At 42.9% G+C, this 21,921-nt stretch overlaps 1 protein-coding gene across 1 annotated transcript; it reads right to left on the bottom strand.

The window, feature by feature from the left end:
* Positions 1–3,888: 3,888 nt before the first annotated feature.
* MPC2 (mitochondrial pyruvate carrier 2) lies at positions 3,889–21,340 on the bottom strand. Its single transcript, XM_056858609.1, has 5 exons — positions 21,232–21,340; positions 11,496–11,536; positions 7,524–7,608; positions 5,830–5,941; positions 3,889–4,067 (listed from the first exon to the last, which is right to left on the bottom strand). Exons 1-5 carry the CDS (start codon positions 21,338–21,340, stop codon positions 4,019–4,021), a joined length of 396 nt encoding a protein of 131 aa, XP_056714587.1. The 3' UTR covers positions 3,889–4,018.
* Positions 21,341–21,921: the final 581 nt, after the last annotated feature.

Here is a 21,921-nt window from a genome sequence, read left to right as displayed (position 1 = left end):
GTTCTTATGGGCATAGTGGGATTTTTTTTCCCACAAGGGTGAAGCATGTTCGTACTTCGACCAAAAAAAAGGGTGGGAGAGAGTACATGGTGAACCTTTGCTGTTTGATCCTGGCACGGCTGTCAGTGAAGCTCATGTTAGTTTACTTCTAGGAAGCAGAGAAGGCTTGTCAGAGAAATTTTATTTTATTGCGATAATAGTAAGGATACAAAGCAATCTGCCTTCATCTAATCTCACTCCAGTGGGAAGAAGCCATGACATGTGATAGGCTTGCTGTGTTCCTGTTCTGCTTCAGGACAGGACCAACATATTCATGTCACTAGCTTTTTAATGCCTTGGTTCTCACAGAAACATTAAAGAAAACATTGTGTAGAGATTCTTATGCTGTGCTGTGGCCAGCTTACTGCTACCTCCTTTGATCTCTGGGACTGGTAAATTAGGTGTTCACGGAAGCTGGCTTTGTTTTTAAAAATTTCCAGTTGCAAGAATATATTTTTAAGAGGAATCAAGGCTGCTACTATTTCATAACCTAGATTGCAGGTGTTTTCAAATGTTCAATAGTGGGGTTTATTTATATTTGTTTATGCTTAGATAGGTTGCAGGCAAGAAAAAATAATGGTAGGTAAAACCGAGTTTTTCCCTTTTGGGTATCTGCTGAATAATGGATCATGAGGATTCTAGTCAAGAAAAAAAATGCATGATTGAAGTTGGCTCATTCTTGCTTTAGAATGACCATCTAGTGCTGGATGTTGGACTGCAGGGAAGATCACCATCATTTACTGAATCATAATAGGAAGGTTGAAAGCGGGGTGGGGTGTCTCTGCAGTGCAAGGGTGTTGCTGTTTCTCACACTTACTTTATACCACTATCCCTCTGACTATATGCAGGTTAAACTCTGGTGGAGTGTGAGAAAGGTCTGCCTTAGTAGCAGTTGTTTGATGCTATCCATACGTTGGTTAGATATTGGCTCAAGCCAGTTATGCATGACTACAACAGAATTAAATGATTTCTCATACAAGCCCTTAGTTCATAGGGTAGACTCTACAATTTAATAGACTTTTACTATTGGAGTGAATCTCCCCCACCCCTCGCCCTGCCCCCTGCTTCTGTTTCTAATAGTCACTCACTTCCTACCTTCTGTCACAATGCAGGCAACATAATGACCCACTGTGGACAAATGCCTGATATAACCCACAGCTTTTCTGTGGGGAAATGTTCAAAACTAGCTGTGCATTTATACATCCTAGTTCCTCAGTATTTTAGAAGCTTGAATATTGTTTAATGTAGGAGGGACGTCCTCCCCTCCTATCCCATTTTAGTGCTGATTTTTTGTAACCGCAAAGTAGCAAGCTTCTTGATAAATGCAAGAACCACAGTGTGGCTACTCTTAAGAAAGAGTACTTAAGCAAGAATGCAATGGACATCACTCAGTGATGTATTTCTCCAGTGTACCATGTGCTGTTCTTAGATTTGTTAATCAGCTAGTGGTTTTAATTTATCAGTAATTGCATATGGAAACATTCATGTATGAATATGACAATAGTTTTAAAGAAAAAGACACTGTCATTAGACAGGCACATCTGTGTCAGAAGAGGCATTCCTTCCTGTGTGGGTGAAGAAGATTGCCTCTAAGAAGCAAACCACCCCTGGATTTTTAAGTATTTGCATTAAAAATCAATTGCTCACTTAATCAGAGCACCTTTCAATTGATGGAAGTGTTTATCAACCTGCTGATTACCAAGGTTTCACCACCAGTAAAAAATCTCCCTGCTTTGTGAAATGCAGTCGAGCAACATTAAAATCGCCCCCTTTTACAGAAGCAGCTGGTATTGTTAATGGATACTTAGTCAGTGAGTTAACAACTATATCCTTCATCTCAATCAGATACCTCTAAATAGTGTTGCGTGGCAAATGACCATGTTGGTGTGGGCACAATGTGGTCAATAGCTTTTGGGAAAGGAATTCCAAGATCTTTCAGATTGTAGCAGTAACCTTATTTGTGGTACCGCTTTCTTCATCCTAGAGCACTTGCTGTGGCTCCAGTGGTGACATTTCAGTGTGTAAATAGAGAAACTGGAACTGTTTTGTCTTAATTTTTTGAAGTAGTTTGGCTGAACATCTGTCCTGTAACTTGCTCTGTATACATAACACTCAAAGGCTTTCCTCGCAGTGTACAGTTATTTTGGTGAAGTGAGCAGGTGTTTGATCATCAAATGAAATCTATTTAAATCATGTTTACATTCTTAAGACCGTCATATTTTAAAACCGGGACTTTTTGTATATGGTGGCTGGGAAGTTACTTGGTTTCTCTGTTCGTAAACCATGTTTCCTAGTTAAGGTCTAGGGGACAAGTTGGCTTGTATAAAGGGCAACTTTCCTATGGTGCTGTATTTTAATGCCCTTTTTTCTGTGAAAGGCAATCAAGAACAAATAAATGACTCCCAGTTGTGAAACTCCACACTCAAGCCTTGGACCTTTCCCCCCAAGATCTCCCTATACTCTACATAGCTCCACCCAATGCAACTATTGAGCCCTTTTGTACTTTATTTCTGCACTTTTTTAAAAAAAAAAACTGGAACTGAGTTTTTCTATTTCATTGTACAGTTGTCTTTTCTTCCTTCCCCACTTCCTCAGAAGCAGCTGCTACAAGGGCAGCTCGATCATTTCTGGAAAGCACCACTATGAGATGACCACACTGATGCTGCTAAATTGGAGGGGTGGGGGGAAGAAAGGGGTAGACACCTATAAAATGGGTGTATAATTGGGGGAAATTGTTTATTTTCCATGGTCTTTGTAAAGTTAAAGTAGGAACCAGTGGTAGCATTCTTTTTGTTTTGACTAGCTTTTGAGTTGGACACGCATCACATTGGATATTTACATGTTTTTTATTGTATGCTTGTGACTATTTTAATACACTTTTTTCCATTAGTGGTCTGTTGTGTGTTTTATGTCAAGTGATGAGGGGGGATATTACAATGCCTTTCAGGTACCTCTGATTTCAGGATGGGATTCAGGTGGAGGACAAAAGCTGCTAAAACCATAAGGAACAGTCACTTCTGCCTTTCTAGGATCTCTTTGTCTTAACAGAAGCAGCCTTGTGAAATTGTTAATAGCTCTTAAGAGTTCAGGAAACAAAGTGACAGCCCTCAGGTTAAATAAGAAGTTGATAAAATGTCTTAGAAATTCTCAGTAAAACTAAGTCCAGGTCTAGACAACAACTCAAATTCATGCAATTGTTGCTCTGGCGCCAATACAGAAAAGCTATAATAAGTAGCTCAGAACTCAATTCTAAAGTTGTTACATCCATGTATACTTGAGTCAAACTTTTCTGCATTTCCTACTTTTGTGGCAAGGAGTCAAGGTAATTAACACCACCTGACTAGGCTAGCTGTAGTAGCACCTGCTAGGAAAAGCAGAGTATTTGGTTATATGTAAAGAGATACTAATTTAAGGAGAGAATACTTTATAGTTCTCTCCTGTATTTATACCTGTATCTAGGAAAAGATTATTAACTTTCTCCATAAGGCAGCTTTTTGCTACAGCAAGTAACAAGAAGGTAAACAGACAACCTTAAGCTTCACTTGTACACAACTTTATCGGTTTCATAAAAAGTAAGACTTTATTGATGAAGAGTGTCATTAAACACTCATACAGTTTCCCCCCCACAGATCACGTCTAGGTCCTCTGTCAGAATGTAAATGATTGGGCAAGTCACCTTTATTCCTGAGCCATGTCGTAGTATATCAAATGAACTTTAAACTAACCGAGGACACATTTTACAGTCTGGGTTGCCGTTTAACCCAGTTGACAGACCAGAATATTGGCTTGTGAAATCTGAGTCTAAAAAGCATTTTACTGTAGGCAAGTCAAACTTTATTTGTGTAAAGAGACTGTTTTCTAGTTTATAGAAAAACATGCTCAAACATTAATAAAAATTCACGGTGGACAACTGCACAAGATTACAACTAGGTCCCTGGAAAAAGTTCACAGCTGAACTGTGAAGAGATGAACTACATTTTTATTGCTGCTTCTCTTCCTTCTCCTTGGCTTTTAGGTCTTGGTTATACCTGTCAGGAGAAAATAAAGTCAGTGCTTATAGGCCACCATTGATTATTTTCACAGTTGAACAGGAACATAGGTATATCTCATGACTGTCCCAGGCTTTGAGAGACTAAATTTAGCAGTTGCATGTAAGCAAGATTAAAGTGGCGATGGTGACTCAAGATTGGAGAGATTTTTGCAGAGACCGTCTGCTCTTAGACTTGGGGCCCATATCTACATAGCACCCAGTCTTGTTTACTTTGAAGTACTGAGCTCAGAAGAACAGTATTAAATACTCAATGCCATTATCACAGTCTACAAAGAGACCTGAAACTGTAGTATATTTTCAGCTTGCAAATAACACAGTACACTAATTTTTGGTTTGCCCAAATCAAGAATAGCAACATATTCCACCTAGTTGTCTGAAAGATGTGACCTAGAAGCAGTAAAGATGGTCATTGGGAACCACCAGTCTTTCCAATCTGAACTTGAAATGAGTAAGACCACCTCCCTCCCTTCTACACCAGCATGGTGTAGTGGTTAAGAGTGGTGGTTTGGAGCGGTGGACTCTCATCTAGAGAATCGGGTTCAATTCCCCACTCCTCCAAACAAGCTGTGGATTCTAATCTGGTGAACCGGATTGGTTTTCCCACTCCTACACATGAAGCCAGCTGGGTGACCTTGGGCTAGGAACAGCTCTCTTAGAGCTCTCTCAGCTCCCAACCTACCTCAAAGGGTGTCTGTTGTGGGGAAGGGAAGGTGATTGTAAGCCAGTTTGATTGTGCCTTAAGTGGTAGAGAAAGTTGGCATATAAAAACCAACTCTTCTATGTTCAGATGGGAGGGGAGGCATATTCAAACTGATTCCAAACATGACATTTGATGAGATCACATTGAAGGTTTTAATAATTATGTTTATACACTACACGTGAAACTCCACATGCTACCCCTCCCTATAGTTGCAGCAGTTCCAGTAGCCATGCCACTGAATTGGAAAACTGAATTAGTATAGAAAAGTGATTACTTTTGCACCATGTTCCATCTTGCCCGAAGGCCAAATATAGCAACTGGAAATCTAGACCAGGCTCTGCCACAGCCTTAAATGGACAACAGAGACTTCTATATCCACCCTACAACATTGTTTTAGCTAGATGGCAATGCCCACTTTAGTCAGGACTGAACAGCCACATGTTGTGTACCTGTATGATCTCAAGCCTCTCCAGTTTGAGAAGCACTAAGGAGGCTATCAGTTTGTCTGTCTTGCTCAGCTGAAGCTAAAGATTCCATAATAAGGGAGTCAGAACTGCTTAAGAAAGTTGTAAATTCTTTACTCCCAAAGGACCAGCCACTGTAGTAGGGTAGAGATTCAGCAAACGGGGTGAATGAAACTGGACAGGTATAGTTAGTTAATCTCTTGTAGTTGGAGACACAAATCCAGTGAAGTTTTGAAAGGAAGCTCGTTTTTAAGATGGAAGAATATTGATAGAAAAGCTGGGACTCAGTATCCTCTGGAAGTAGCCAAAGAAGCTTGTGGGCCATAAGGCAAAAGATGAAGGCACCCCTATTAGGGCCTCTAGCAACCTGATAGGAAAAAAAATTCAGCAGATTATTGTGGGCCCACTCATCTTTTCTACATGCCAGTAGACTCTTTCATCCTGATTATGTTTTATGTAGCATTAAGAGCACAAGAATCATGCCAGGAAGCACTGGCAACACTGAAGAGCTTGATCAACCTGAGGAACAGATGCTAGGTCAACCAAAATCCTTCCTACTTGTTTGCAGTGCTTACCTCCAGATACGGTACAGCTGAGAGCCACCAGCACAACCCACGAAGAAATTAACAGTAAATAGACCCCAGTTTTTAGGAATAATAACTAAGGAATATCTTGACCAGATGAGGCCTGTTGGGTTATAAACAGAGAAGATAATTAAATGCATTTATTAGTATTTCAAGGGTAATACTGATTGTGGTCTGTAACCAGACAGGTGTTTATACCCAGTATAACATAGCAGTAAGGCAATGATCTGGGAGACCCAGGTTCCAATCCCAACTCTGCCATGACCTTGGGCCACACTGGTCTAACCTACCTCACACAGAATTAGTATCCATGAATGTGTACCTTGGGGAGGCTATAAGTGAGGAATGATTACTTTTTTTAAAAAATCAACCCAAAGCAGAACTATTTCATTTTCTAAAAAGATTTTGAAAGCACATCTGCTTGTTGAATCAACCGAGGAAACTTGTTTAATAGGTAGAATTGGCTAGAAACTGTTTAGCCGGAAACCATACAAATGGATTTTTGGTTGTATTATACGGAAGCAAGTCCTAGACATATCATTGGCCATTTCTTCCACATAGGGGCTATGATCAGAAGATGGAATCTCCTAAAGAAGAAGAGTTGGTTTTTATATGCCAACTTTCTCTACCACTTAAGGAAGAATCAAACTGGCTTACAATCACCTTCCCTCCCCAAAACAGACACCCTGTGAGGTAGGTGGGGCTCTAAGAGAGCTGTGACTAGCCTAGGGTCACCCAGCTGGCTTCATGTGTAGGAGTGGGGAAACCAACCCGGTTCACCCGATTAGCATCTGCCACTCATGTGGAGGAGTGGGGAATCAAGCCCGGTTCTCCAGATTGCAGTCCGCAGCTCCAAACCACCGCTCTTAACCTCTACACCACGCTGGCAAGCAAGGATGCCCCATTTGTCAGAATGGGCAGGAAAGTATGCCATGTCCCTGCCAACCAGCAATGAACACACCATTTGTGCACAGGGCTTTGGTCTCCAGCGTGACTAGCACAATATCAAACAGGATAAGCAGATTTTTGCAACACGCAGCCTGCAGCCTCGAAGTTTGGCAACCAGTCTGGATAGTTGCTACATAAACTGACCAGCAAGAACCCTAGTCTGTCTGGAAAGTCCTGGCCTAAGAAAAACTTTCAGTCTCTCAAAGACTAATACATTAACAAAACTGTAGCTAAAGGTCCATGTATGTAAACTTATTCAGTCAACCACTCTAGTACAGCAGCATAGGGACTGCAATAGCAGAAGTCAGCGTCTCATGGGGATTGGTTTTATATCAGTAGAAAGAAAAATTCTAATGCTCCACTGAGTCAACCAAAAATCTATCTGTATCGTTCCCAGCTAACAGTTTTTAGCCAATTCTACTGATTAAACAAGTTTCCTCAGTTGTTTCAACAAGCAAATGTGCATTTAAAATCTTTTAGAAAATGAAACACCAAGTTTGGAAATTCAGTTCTGCTTTGGGTTGACTTTGCTTTCAAAAAGTAATCGTTCCTCATGTATAGCCTCTCCCCAAGGTGCACATTCATGGATAGGAGTTATCCCACTGCTTCCTCATTGCTGTGAGCGGTGCTAGGCAGAGTTGTGACAAGCCATTCAAACTCAAGTCTCCCTGGTTCAAGGCTAATATTCTAACCAGGCAAAGATGACAAATATTGCTGAAGATGCTCATCATACGTACCTGTAGCCGTTAACACTGCAGATTGCGACGTGCTGAGTTTGTCTGCTGGCCTAGTCATATCAGCCATTCCAGCGCAGACCAAACCCTGTAAAAAGGAGGAGCATTCAGCTTCATTGGGACAATGCTGAATTACATCAGTGTCATACTCTAGTCAGAACCCAGATGCCATTGTCCTTTGCACTTTATAGTTTTAAGCTATTCAAGTTCTAGACAGCATACTGCATGCTCTGGTGCATTTTGAGGAAAGATGGTGAAGGAGAAAGTAATTAGTAAGTTTCTCCAAAGGACCGGCCAAGGACCCAATTTGCCAGGCCTGTGGATTCAAAAACTGCAGTGGTGCAAGTAGTGGTTTATACCAGTGCACCCATAAAGCAAAGAGTCTTAACTTTTTTGGGGGGAGGGGCTGTGGCTCAGTGGTAAAGCCTCTGCTTGGCATGCACAAGGTCCCAGGTTCAATCCCCGGCATCTCCAGTTAAAGGGACTAGGCAAGTAGGTGATGTGAAAGACCTCTGCCTGAGACCCTGGAGAGCCGCTGCCGGTCTGGTTAGACAATACTGACTCCGATGGACCAAGGGTCTGATTCAGCATAAGGCAGCTTCATGTGTTTTCAGACTGCTTCCTAAACTCAGTTCAACTGGTAAGACAAACTCACTCCCCCTACCCTACCCCATTTGCTAAATCAAAAGCCACCATGTGAGTACATTTGTGCACCCTGCCGTTAACTGGCATTTTAACAATGGATGGATCCATAAGAGTTGCCAGTTTCTACAGCTGCTCCATGTTCATAATAAGTTTGTAAAACCACACAAATCAGCCAAAATTAGTGGGGGGATATTGTCGAAGGCTTTAGTGGGGGGAAATGCAAAGAGATTAATCTGCAGGAAAAAATAAACGTCATGCAAGACAAATCCCATAGAAACTTCCCATCCGGCAGCAAAGAGGTTCTTTAATCAGCTCAATTTAGACAAGCTTCTAAACTTTTTTCAAAAGGTTTTGGGCCTGCCTGGGAAGCATTCCCAGTTGCTTATCATACCTTGTACAATACCAGCCTATTGGGAGCTATATAAAAGAATACATGTTCATATTAAGAGTTAAGTATGGTCTGTGTTTTCACACAAGATTTCCTACTGAAACATGTTCCATTGATAACAAGCCATGCTGGGTGACACCAACATGAACAGTACACATGAAGCTGTGCTACCGCTCAGACTATCAAGATGGCATTGACTGCCTTTCCCTCAGTTTAGGTCCCAAGGATGAACTGGTCATTCTAATACTTTACCACCTACCTAGTTCCTCACTGGACACCCTGACTGACCTGACAGAGATAATCTCAGGGTTAGTGCTGGAGGCACCCAGATTGATTGCCCTGGGTGACTTCAAATCCATGCCACTGACACCTTGGCAAGGTGGCACAAGACTTTAGAAGTCTCACTGGCCACCTCTCTCAGGCCCTATGCATAACAAAGGACATACTTTAGGCCTAATTTTTGGTCTGAATCGGCGGGGGAAAAGAGCTACTCTGGCAAATGGAGACATACTCTGCACCATGGTCTAACCATTATCGAGGCTCAGGTGAATGTGGCACCGATGCTCGGCAGGAGCAAGCTAAAATGGTCCATCCATAGAGACTAGCGGATCCAGCCAACCTCCAGAATGCCTTGGGTGACTCAGATCCCAGCTGATGGCCTTTTTGAGATCATGGTAGATGCCTGAAATGAGAAGCTCTTGCCATGGTGGCCCCTTGTTGACATCCAACCCTTGAGATGGAATCAGGTACCTTCGTTTACTATGGAACTAGGTGACTTGAAGAGGGTGGGGAGACTCAAATGCTGCTGGCAGAAAATGCATTCCAACTGGCAGGCTATGCTATAGCAAGCTTAGAAAAATGCACTCGGTGGTGGTGATGGCACCAAAGAAATCCTACTTTGCTGCTACTATTGCAGCATCCAGTTCACACCCAGCTCAGCTCACCACTTGTTGAGTCCAAAGTCTGAGCCCTTAAACTCCCAGGAATTGACAATTAGCCGAAACACCTTGCAAATTTCTTTGTTGAGAAAATCACTCAAATACATTCTGATTTGGATGCTACAGCTGAGACACTAGTAACCCCCAACACAGCATCTGGTCCCCCTGTCATCACTTTGAGCTAGTTACTGTGAGGGATACCACCAGGATCCTGGAATCTGAAGGCTACCACTTGTTCATTAGACCCTTGCCTGCCCTGGATACATAAAACATGGAAAAATCACATCAGTGTGTCCCTAATATCCATTATAAATCAATCACTGACCCGGGATGCTTTTCCTTGTGTCCTAAAACAGGCGAAAAACCATCGGTTGTTTAAAAAAATTGCTGGAGAAAAATTATGTGGTTAGATATGGCCCAGTCTTTATTGGCCTTAACTGCCAAAATGATAGAAAAAGTGGTGGCAGACCAACCTTCTGGGATCAGTCATCTGCCCTCCATCCCTTTCAGTCCAATTTCAGACTGGGTTATGGGACAGAGATAGTGTTGGTGGCCCTAGTATATGACTTCCATCTAAATGTAGACAGAGGCTATGGCTCTCTGCTGCTTTTACTAGACATTGGCAGCCCTTGACACAGTAGACCATACCATCTTCCTGAGCCATCTGGAGGTAGAAGTAGGGATTAAGGAATGTGCTTTGGATTGGTTTCAGTTCTTTAGATAGAACTCTGAAGGTTGCTACATAGGGCAAGTTTTCTATCATATTGGACCTGCCTTGTGGGGTTACACAAGGTTGAATCTCTATGTGAAGCCCTTGGAAAAAAACCAATTGTGGTTTTGGAATAGCGTGACATCAGTATGCTGATGACACCCAACTGTACATGTCTTTATCCAAATCGCCTGGTGACAATATAGAGTCTCTGAACCAATCCTGGACTACTGTAGTTGAATGGCTAAGGATAGAGAAGCTGAAACTAAACCTTAGCAAGACAGAGAAAACATGGATTGGGAAGGCCTTGAAGGGCACGGAGCTCCCCACTTTTGATGGGTCGAGTTGTCTCTCACTTACTTGGTTAAGAGCCTAGGGCTGGATCTAGCTTTATTGTTGGAGAAGCAAACTAATGCAGCTGTAAAAAAGGGCATTCTACCAAGCACACATAGATTTGAAGATGGCTGACCCGGCCATGTAGATCTGTTTTTGTTTTTTCATTTGGCATTTCCTCAATGATCCTAACCAATTGCTGTTTTATGTTTTGTATGTATTTAATTCTTTTTAAAAAGTGTATAATGATACGTGTTGGGGGTTGATTTTGGTTTTAAAAGCTTTTAAAATGTGATTTCATCATGTATATTTTAAATTGTTAGCCGCCTTGGTGACCCTTGTAAATGCAGAAAGATGGGATACTAATTTTGTAAATAAATAAATAAATAAATAAATAAATAAATAAATAAATGTTACAATATCTCGAAGCTAGACTACTGTAATGCATTCTACATAGGTCTGCCCTTAAAGACAACTCAGAAATTCTTGTTGGTTCAGAAGGCCACAGCATGGCTGATATTGTGCGCTAAGCAGAATGTTCATATCAAACCTGCTCTACAGAGACTCCATCATGCATTAAAGTAGATGCTAACAAGATGAGGTTAATTTAACACAGCTTAATTTAATGCAGGTCTTTGGAGTTTGGCATCAGTTATGTAGAATAGTGGAGATAATATGTTTCCACTAAGCTGTCAGAAAATGCAGCAGTTTGACACAACCAACCAGGGAGCAGACATCCTTTCAACTCAGGTCAATTGGCAGTATTTGTACACATCTTTCTTGCAACATATTCTGTTTATTGGTCAATATTTTCAGTCAGATTAGAGAAGCTGTCTGGCCATATTCAGAAAGTTGTCCGTATGCAAATATTTGTAGCCACTTCCAATATAATTGGGACATGGCCTAACACTTTTAGCTCATGGGTTCCATGCATTTCATACTGGCCTAAAAAGTCAACTTACCCATTTCATAATAGGTGCCCAGAAAAACACTGTTTTGGGACCTGTAAGAGAACATTTTTAGTTAATGCACAAAACCAGAAAACGGGAGCAACACAGAGTGGAATTACATACTCGATCTGTTAGTCAAGCAATAAGCAAAGTATGATTAAATTGATCTGTGGACTGGCTGTTGTGTAATAATTTGCACCATGCCATCAGTTTTGTTGTACTAGATCTCAGAACAGCAAGTAGCTTTACTGCTCTGGCCAGATACAGATTGGTAAAGGGGAAAAAAACCCTGAAGTTTATTCTTTGTGCAGTTGGGATACCTCCCCCCTCCCCATATATTGCTTCTCATAAAAAGCCTCTTAAGTTCCTGAAAGCAATAATTTGGGTTTTATCACAACATAACTTCTCCATGGGGGTGGGGTGGGGGAAATGAGAAGACCCAACTCCCCAGTGGATACAATGTGTCCTCCTGACAGGGCATTCTTCCTGAGCTGCAGGCAGCTCTGGCGGGAGATGCTGAGGGAAGAACCAGGGCATTCATTCTTTGCAATGTGTAGGCTGAGTCACAGGACAGAGGAAAAATTGCAACCCCAGTGCTTGTTCCAATGCAAGAACAAGGCTAGAGTCCTACAGCTGCTTTCCCCCTGCTACATGGCATTTTGTGTCATCCCCTGTTGTATTGTGAAATGCAGTCTACTGGGAAGTGGCACAATGACATCAAGTATTTTACTATTTTTAGATGCACCGGAGAAGTTTGGCTATAGTTGCTTCAGATCACATTGCCCTTGCTCCCCCATGATCTTTCCTTCAGTGGAGGGCTGGCAAGGCCTCAGGGGAAAGGGAGGTTACGCCACTTTGTTCTTCCTCCTTTCCATATCCTCTACACTTGCAAGTTGCCTGAGCAGGGATATTGCATCTTTCCTGGCCTACTGCAGATCCGCCATCAAAAGGCCACACTTCCACTCCCCTCCCCTGGCTTGCTCCTCCCCTCTACCCCTTCACCCAACCAGAAGTGTCCTGAAGCCCTGTCTCCGCCGCAGCTGTTTCCCAGGTTGCTCCCTTTCCCAGGCAGGGCTCAAAGATGTGGCTGGCTCCACCTGGCTACCATTCTTAATAAGGAATCCAAAGTCTGCAGCCCCGCCTCGCCTGTCCTCTGCAGCTGCCAGCTGTGTGTGGCTTGTGTGCACCAAGGTGATTTGCCCCTGCAAGTCCTGCGGAGGTCCTGTTGCCAGACAGCTCACTGTGACAGCATCCATTTGACAGCATATGTAAAAATGTAAGGAAAGCAAGCCCACAAAATGGTATGGTATTTTACAGCCAACTTTTCTCCAGCAGCCCCTCTTCTCCAGAAGATAATGCAAGGGGCAGATTATTTTGTAATGCACCTTAATTCTTTCATAAGTGGACAAGTTCTGCACAGCCTGAGGCTTCCTAGCAGTAATTTTCATCATTACGACTAGAATGTTTCATCCAAAGGCAACGTGAGTGATAGCATACGGGCCTGCCTAAATCTCCAGGACTGGACCTGGCAACCCGGTATGCAAGCGCACTAACTCCTTTCCAGCCACGCGCCTGCCCCAAACGCTACTGGGCGGTCGCGGCGCGGCTCATTTGAAAACTGACACAGCCGCTCTCGCCAGCCCGGGCAACCAGCCGCTAGGAACCAGATGCAAAGGGCCGTCTCTTGTGAGCCTGAGAGGAGCCATGTTCCTGTAAACCTCTGTTCCAGCAGCAGCCATTTCGCAGAGAGCTGACAGCCACGTACCCAATGCGAGCTGCTCCCCCTCCCAACTTCCTCCGTTGCTCAATGGGTCGTTAGCAGTGATCCTGATATCAAGATGAGTCATCCCCCCTGTCCAGCTGCAGCGACCCCAGGACATTTGCACAGATCGCTCCCATTGTTCCTGAATGTAAATCACATCAGCAGGGAGATTCCAGACCATCACGGGTTGCGAAAGCCATTGGCATTAGAATAGATTTCCAAATTCTCACTACCCTGCCCTGGTAGACAGAGCTTAATCCTTTTGTCACCTTTTGTCACCTGGGAACCTGGGAGGGGTAAAACCCCTCTTCCCGCCCCCAGAAAAATAGTATAACTGGGATGCCCCTAGCCCATTCTAGACACCTTAGGTCTTTCCTGGCACCTTTGCCGTTACTCTGTTGGTTTGGTTTCGCGAGCCTTACCACGCTCCCTCCCGCCTTGCTGGTCAAGTCTACGGGAACCCCTACCCCCATCTCGGTCTTCCTTTTCAATCTGTTTGTAGCCTGCGTGAGATTGGACAACACCTCATCTAGATACGGTAAATATTGGATCAACGATAACCTGCCACATTGGCAAATGTCTCTGTACTACTCTCTTTAATTTACTAGTCTCTTTGTATGCTTGTGCTGCACCATTTGAATGCTTGAGTACATAAACACTGTTCAATTTGGAATCCTTTTGTCTGTCTTTATTCAAACGTCTCATTAAACGGATTCTGGTAGAGTTGAGTGCGAACCCGCTATATAAATACATAGTTACCGATTGCTCAGCTAATTTCCCCACATAAAGGAGCATTTCGGCTAACATGAGCATGGCCTACAAGTAAGGCATATCCAACCCAAGAATGACTGGGTGCATTCGACAAACAAATACACTTAAAAATCAATAAATCAACTTGGCTAAATAAATTGCAAAATAACATTTATATTATATTGCATTTCATAACACAGCTTCATTGTTTTATAGATGGCCAAGTTCTACACAAGTTGGGGCCGCCAAGCAGTAAAAAGTAAACACTATTATATTTGTCCAATCTGCTAATTGCATCTGTAACCATCCATTCCCTCTAGGTGCACTGTGGGAAGAGAATTGCTATAGTCCTGCAAGAACTGGAGATTAACCGTTAATTAGAAAAGAAGCAAAGAAACACTTGTTTTAATCCACTGGCACACCAAGCAAAGTAGCCTAAGAGTGTGTGACAGGCCTGAAGTCACCCTATGAGTTTCATATCCAAATTGAGATCTGAATCTGGGTATCCCCAGTCATAGGCCTTCTATGCAGAGATGTTTTCCTAGCAGTCACCCCCGCTGACTGCTTCGAGGCTTCCTTTTGCTTATGCGTGCCTTATCCACCCATCAGAGGTCATCTTGCTCTCCTCGTGCGTTTTGCCTGCCTTTTCCAGATATTAGCTAAAACAGCATCTGGAAAACATGGGCAAAACGCACAGGGAGAGCAAGGCAACCTCTGATGGGCAGATAAGGCACGCATAAGCAAAAGGAAGCCCCGAAGCAGTCAGCGGGGGTGACTATGGGGAAACATCCCTGTGTAAAACGCCATAGTCTGACACTAACCAACAGCACCCATCAGACAATATAACGCCACTGCAAAAAAAAGAAAAAGAAAGAAAAAGTTTGTAGTTAATTTATTAACATGCCAATAGCCTACATCCAAGTTTGTTTCAAGGGGAAACTTGGAATCTTTTGAACAGCAACTTTTAAAAACATGAAACATTAGATATACTGGAATTATTATGCAGCCTTTGATTATGGCAGCGGACATATTTATCCATTCACAAATGGAAGGCAGCCTCTTCATTAAGAGCCATGTACTCAAGTGCTGAAGCTTTCATGAACACCCTACCATATTTGCTGTCTCTTGCAAATGGAGTAATTTTAAGAACTCAGACTTCCTGTTGTCTTAATGTTCTTATAGCAGGGCAGACATTCACAGCACTTTTGGAAAGTGTTCTGTTTTAATCATCTTGTAAACAAAAGTTAAAATAATTGGGTAGCTATGTTTCCATTAAAAGGTCTGACATTCTTCAAAGGGTACACCAATTCAGTCTTTACCAAAAATTTTTTCAAACAGCTCATTTTTATATGGGGGAAGAGAAGGGGCAGAGATAGGGTGCTCCATGCACAGGCACTATGAATAGATTGTGCAAGTAGTGTAAACAACACACAAATCTTAACACTGCATATTACAAATTGACACGAACATTTATCAAGTTATTAAAAGGATAGATGTTCTTCAATAGGTTGCTATGTCCTGCTGTGCTTGAGTGAAGTAAATTAAAGAAATATTAGGAAGTCTGCAGGTAAAATAAATAGATAATGTATATGTTAGTTTGAACAAAAAATATTCTAGCAATCAAGGTTATTAAGAATCTGACTTTGCCTAATAGACTGAAGAGTTGTAAATTGCACATTTCTTGCAAGAGAAGCTCCATTATTCACAATGCCTCTGAGGAATTCTAAAGAGCTTTCTATTCAGAGTAACTATACAAAGGACCAAATGAGATGCACCAAGGCATGCCTTCCTGCTGCCAGCAGCAACTTTCTCCACTGCATAAAAACAAATCAGAACTAGAGGAACTGGATCTTTAGCAACTTTCACAATGCTGCAGCATATGATAAACTACTAGCATAATGGAGGACATTGATTGATAGAGTTGCCATGAGTCAGAAGCGACTTAACGGCACTTAACACACACACAAGAAGCAGACTTGTTAATTACACAGAAGTCCTATATAAACTGGCCATTTAATTTGGAATTGCCGTGATTCCTTCACTCAATCGTAATGGATGCACTGCAGTTCACAGTTTTCTATGCTGTCCTACTTCTTTCAGAACTCTTGTGGACAAATGTGGTTTTTTAACTTTAAAACAGAATTGCATGGCTAACGTAGTAGAGGAGAACAGACAAGGGCTTTTCAGTTCCCCTGTCACAAGGAGTGTTCAGATGGGTAACATTGGCAGTTTCCTCCTCACTATTCCTTGATTGTGCTACCATTTAAAAGTTTTGGGCAGGGGGGTCTTTAAAAAACAACAGCCATCAATGTCACTATTATACTTGTGGAACTGAAAACCAGCAGCTACAAGGGGTGGTGCAGAGGGCCAGGGTCATGACCTGCAGTAGAAACCCCCCCACACACACACACAGTTCACATTGCAAATAGCATGGGTGAGCAGGGATGGCGATATTCCCTGTAGAAAACAAAGGTGGAGGAAAGGTTCAGACCCATCTTTTGCAACACTATGGCTGCCCTCTGAGTTGTCCTCCTATAGCAGCTCTACTTGAAATTAAAGAGACAGGCAATCCCATCACAAATCTCCTTCTTTTAAACTCTGGATGGTCTGCCCTTGAAATTGACTAGCTAAGAAGGTTACACACATAGGTTCCCCCAATAAAAAGAGGAGGAACACCAAACAAGGTATTTCTCTGCTTTTGAACTTCAGTTTATTCTTGTTTCTCATCTCCCCCCTTTGATGCCCCCTATATTAAAATATTTCCCCCAATCTGACAAGACTAATTTTGCTGTTTATTTGCTGGTTTTCAGTCCTTCAGAAGTGCTACAAATAGGGCCAGAAATGAAAAAGAGTAAATGTGGGTTTCGTTTCATAATGATTCTAGGAAATGATAAATTAGGGGATCAAAACTGAGTGGAGCTTATTTCTGAGTAAACACACTTTGGCTCTCACTGTTCCACAAGGACAAGAATAAGGAATTTTAGTGTGTGTGTGTGTGAGAGAGAGAGAGAGAGAGCACGCCCTGGTGCTATATTAAAAGTTTGAATTCTGGTTCCACCTAATTGCAGAAGAGTAATCCTTCAGGAGGCACTGACAAACCACCTCTGTTAGTCTCTTGCCATGAAAACCCCAAAAGGGGTCGCCATAAGTCAGCTGCGACTTGACGGCACTTTACACACACGCAATCCTTCAGGAGTGGAAAACAGTCCTTTTGTGGACAGTTCCAACACCTAAGGGATATTCCTCAGATACTGGCACTAATATTCTAGGGGAAATGTCACTTATCTCATTAGGCCATCAAATGACCTGTACCAAGGACAAATAACATTGGACTTGTATTTCCATACTGCACGGGTTTTATTCTTGAAAACATGCCTCAAGCACAACACCAGTAACAACTTTCAATTGGTGTGATACTGATCAGCACCTTGGTTCAGCACCCTCTCATCAGAGCCTCACCCCAATTTGCCAATGGCTCTTGAAACATTGCTTTTCACAGTGGACCTTTTCAGAAATGCTAATAGTACTATTGTATGCCTTCAGTTTCTACAAAAACAAGGAGCTCTTGTGTGAGAAGGGAAAGCTGCAACACTGGAGTTAGTTGTGACCCTTCCATCTCTAAGAACACAAAAGCCCTATTCCCTGAGACCTGGCCTAAGCGTATTATGATCATCAATCATTTATATTTCACAAAGTGTCTTGCCTACATTATTTCAGTAATCCTCAAAACCTTGCAAGGTAGGTCAGTTACTATCAACCATAGGGTGCAGATGGCAGTCCAAAGCTTGCCTAAGGTCACCTCTAGAGCTCTCAAAATTCCATTTAAGTGAATATTGGAACCAGTATAGAAAGTAATTGCTTAAACAACAAATTCATACATCACCACTGAATGGAGTAACATTCCATTTAGCATTATTTATTTTACAACATTTATATGCTGCCTTTCTGTCCTTACAAGGGCACACCAAGGTGGCTAACACTTTACAACATACAAGATAAAATTACATTATAAAACAATTACAATCAGTACCCCCATACATTATTGAAACCAGTTAAAAATCTGATTTAAAAAACATACAAAACATAAAGCCACTGGTTGAGAAGGAGGGATGACTGAGGGAATGCCAAATGAAACAAAAAAGTCTTCACCAGCTGGTGGTGAACAAACAATGACTAGAACTTTATGTACATTTAGTTTTATGTCATGCAACAAAGCATTTTGATAAACCACTGAGAACTGATGAGAGACAATACAATAAAATAATTGCTGAAAATACTAGGGCCACTAGGCACCATGGCAATCTGGGATTTGTGGAGCCCTGCCATAATCCATTTGCACCCAAAAGATCAGCATGGGTAGCTGTAATTTGCATATTGATTTTTCTTTTTTGCACAGCCCCACAGTCTGAAAAATTCCATACAGAGAGATACAGAAGCTGAGAAAGCCAGTTTCAAATGGTAATCTGTAGTTTGTTTTCTAATGGATTATCGTTGAAGATAAGATTACAAATAGTTTCTTCTTTTCCCTCAGTAATAAATTCAAGGGAAACTATGGGTAACAAACTTCTGAAGAAGTGAGCTGTGGCTCACAAAAGCTCATACCTTGCCAGAAAATTTGTTAGTCTTTAAGGTGCTACTGGACTCTTGCTCTTTTCTATGGTTAACAGATTCAGTCTAATAGAGGTGTCAGCTGGAGAGAAGAAATTAAAGCAATGTATCATTGATTTAACATCTAGATTATTTTGTAATACGGAATGACTACAAGTTTTATTGCTGGGTTTCTATGGCTGATAGCCATGAAGTATATTTTAGGAGCTGTTGTGAACCAAAACATTAAGGCTGAGAGATAGTTGTGTTGGGCCATAGCAAAATTCCAAACAAAAAGCATACAACAATTCTTTAAAGGGCAACCAAAATAACATGTGTCTCACTGAAAATGTTCCCCTGTCCAAGCCTTCAAATTAACATTTGCATAGGAGAGGTTCCTGTGAAAGTGTTATGTCAGGAACTAAGGATGAGTGAGAAGTTTGTTTTCGGATCTCAACGTGACCCTAGGCCATGTATCCTCTAGACCAGTGGTTCCCAACCCTTTTTTGACCAGGGACCACTAGGACTTTTTTGTTCGGTGCAGGGACCCCAAGGTTCAAAATAAAAATTCAGAGAATTGGAAAATAAACTTTAATCATAACTGTTAGTTAAACATTAAACTTAGAATAATATTTGAATATATTTTTTATAATAGAGAACTTTTAATTGAAAATATTAATTTATTATGGGTTTATAACTTTGTTTCGCGGACCTTAATTTAGTTCTTGCGGACCCCTGGGGGTCCGTGGACCCCCGGTTGGGAACCAGTGCTCTAGACTGAGCAAATACAAAATGAGAAAGGTCTCCTACCCTTTTCAGGGTACAAAAGAAGAAATTTGCAACAAGTATAGCTTCTCTTATCACTGCATGACAATTCCCCTTTGCAGCTGGTCACCTCAGCCCTCCACCCCTTTCTTTCAAAACTAGAGAGGTTTTGTTTGACATGCATCTTTGTCAATAACAAAGGCTGAGAGTGCTGTATAACAATAAACTGAGGACAGAAGCATGGAAAAGCCATACATCCTCCTCTTGATGAGGTCTTATATAACAGGCTTGTAAGTTCTCAGGACGGAAAGAGAGGCTGTGGAAACACTCCGCAGATATTTTTTCAAAGGGCTTGCAAAACCTCCTATCCCCATCCAGCTCCTCTGCCTTTACACAGCCCTCCCGCTAATGCCAGAGAGGGGAAGCAAAGTTAACCCACTGTAGGGGTTTCAAGTGGCATCATTAGACTATTAACCAGAGCGTTACGAGTTTGTGGGGTGGGAGGGAAGAGAGACAATTTAAGGTTGACAATGAGGAAATTGAAATTGTTCAAGACTTTCTATTCCTTGGCTCCACCATCAACCAAAAGGGAGACTGCAGCCAAGAAATCAGAAGGAGATTGAGACTGGGAAGGGCAGCCATGAAGGAGCTAGAAAAGATTTTGAAGTGTAAGGATGTGTCACTGGCCACCAAGACTAGATTAATTCATGCCATCGTATTCCCTATTACTATGTATGGGTGTGAAAGCTGGACAGTGAAGAAAGCTGATAGGAAGAAAATAGATTCCTTTGAAATGTGGTGTTGGAGGAGAGTGTTACGGATTCCGTGGGCTGCCAAAAAAACAAAACAAATCAGTGGGTTATAGATCAAATCAAGCCAGAACTGACCCTAGAAGCTAAAATGACTAAACTGAGGCTATCGTATTTTGGTCACATCATGAGAAGACAAGAGTCACTGGAAAAGACGGTCAGGAAAAGTTGAGGGCAGCAGGAAAAGAGGAAGACCCAACAAGAGATGGGTGGACTCAATAAAGGAAGCCACAGCCTTCAGTTTGCAGGATCTGAGCAAGGCTGACAAAGATAGGACATTTTGGAGGACTTTCATTCATAGGGTCGCCATGAGTCGGAAGCGACTTGATGGCACTCAACACACACAGGGAAGAGAGTGACCAGATGTAACAGAGGGGTAGTATTTCACGATTGAAAGTCAATCAGTCTCTCTCTCAGCCTTAACTATCACACGAGGCTGTTGTAATAACCAAAAGGAGAGAAGAGACCCACGGAGGAAGGGAAGGCTAAGAATGGGATACACTGATGCCAAGCTACGCAGCCTCTGACAGAACGGATGAAAGGTGCCCCACCGTCTTTCCACTGTCAGGGTCCTAGCACTGAAACATGGACCCTCCTTACCGATTCCAACACCGTACGCCCATCCAAAAGATACATAAGGGCAAGCTTTCTTTGCTTTTGCAGTATCACAAGCAGACTGTGTGTTATGTGTGTGAAGTGCCCTCGAGTCGCTCCCGACTCCTGGCGACCCTATGAGTGAAAGTCCTCCAAAATGTCCTATCTTGGACAGCCTTGCTCAGATCTTGCAAACTGAAGGCCGTGGCTTCCCAAGCAGACTGTGTGTGTGTTATGTGTGTGAAGTGCTGTCAAGTCGCTCCCGACTCATGGCGACCCTATGAATGGAAGTCCTCCAAAATGTCCTATCTTGGACAGCCTTGCTCAGATCTTGCAAACTGAAGGCCGTGGCTTCCTTTATTGAGTCAAGCAGACTACATCGGGCCCATCTCCCTCTCATTCACACACTTCCCGACAATAAAGCAAGCAAACAAGACGGGTAGGAGAATCGTTGACATCCCCTCTCGCCCCTTCCCACTACCTGCAGCGTGGTTATACAAAGGGCGCAGCCGTGCTGGCAACATGAGCTCGATCCGGTCCAAGAAGCGATGGTAAGAGGCACGAAACCCCGCGACGGCGGCGGCCGCCATCGTAAGTGCAGCGACGTCCGCGGGAATCGACAATTCACCGTTCCTGGTCGACCCGCCGCCGTCCTCCTCCGCCTCGGGGAAGCCAAGCGAGCAGGTGGTCGGGCGAGCCCTGTGAGCTTGCTTGCGATTGGTTCGTCGAGCCAGAAAGGGGCGGGGTTTATCAGCTGGCCTCCGCGCTATTGGCTCAGCGACTCTCGCTCCCTATACCGGCTTGCCCTCCAGCTTCCCGATGACATTAACGCGGTCAAGCTCGCGTCCGCTTTTGATGACGACAGCGCGGGTGGGGCGACGATCGATGACGATTCTCGCATTCGTTTATAGCACGGAGGTCGGTTACGAAACCAATCATGTCCGCCTTGGTGCTTTTTAAAAAAATTTCTGACGCAGCACCACAGAGCCGTGTAGCCGTTTTAAAACGTGGCCGTCTACACTTCGTCGATGTTTTAACACTGGATCTGAACATGCGGCGTCTGGAGAGCGCGAGAGAAGCCAAGGAACTGCCCAAGTCAAAGATGGCGGCCTTGCCAGTGTCCAGCAAAAGACCGTCGCGGAAGGGATCGCGGCGCGACCCGCTTCCCTCT

Source organism: Euleptes europaea, chromosome 12 (assembly GCF_029931775.1).
Source record: "Euleptes europaea isolate rEulEur1 chromosome 12, rEulEur1.hap1, whole genome shotgun sequence".
Lineage (NCBI taxonomy): Eukaryota > Metazoa > Chordata > Lepidosauria > Squamata > Sphaerodactylidae > Euleptes > Euleptes europaea.
The sequence above is the reverse complement of the archived record's forward strand: the minus strand, read 5'-3'. Positions and strand labels throughout refer to the sequence as shown.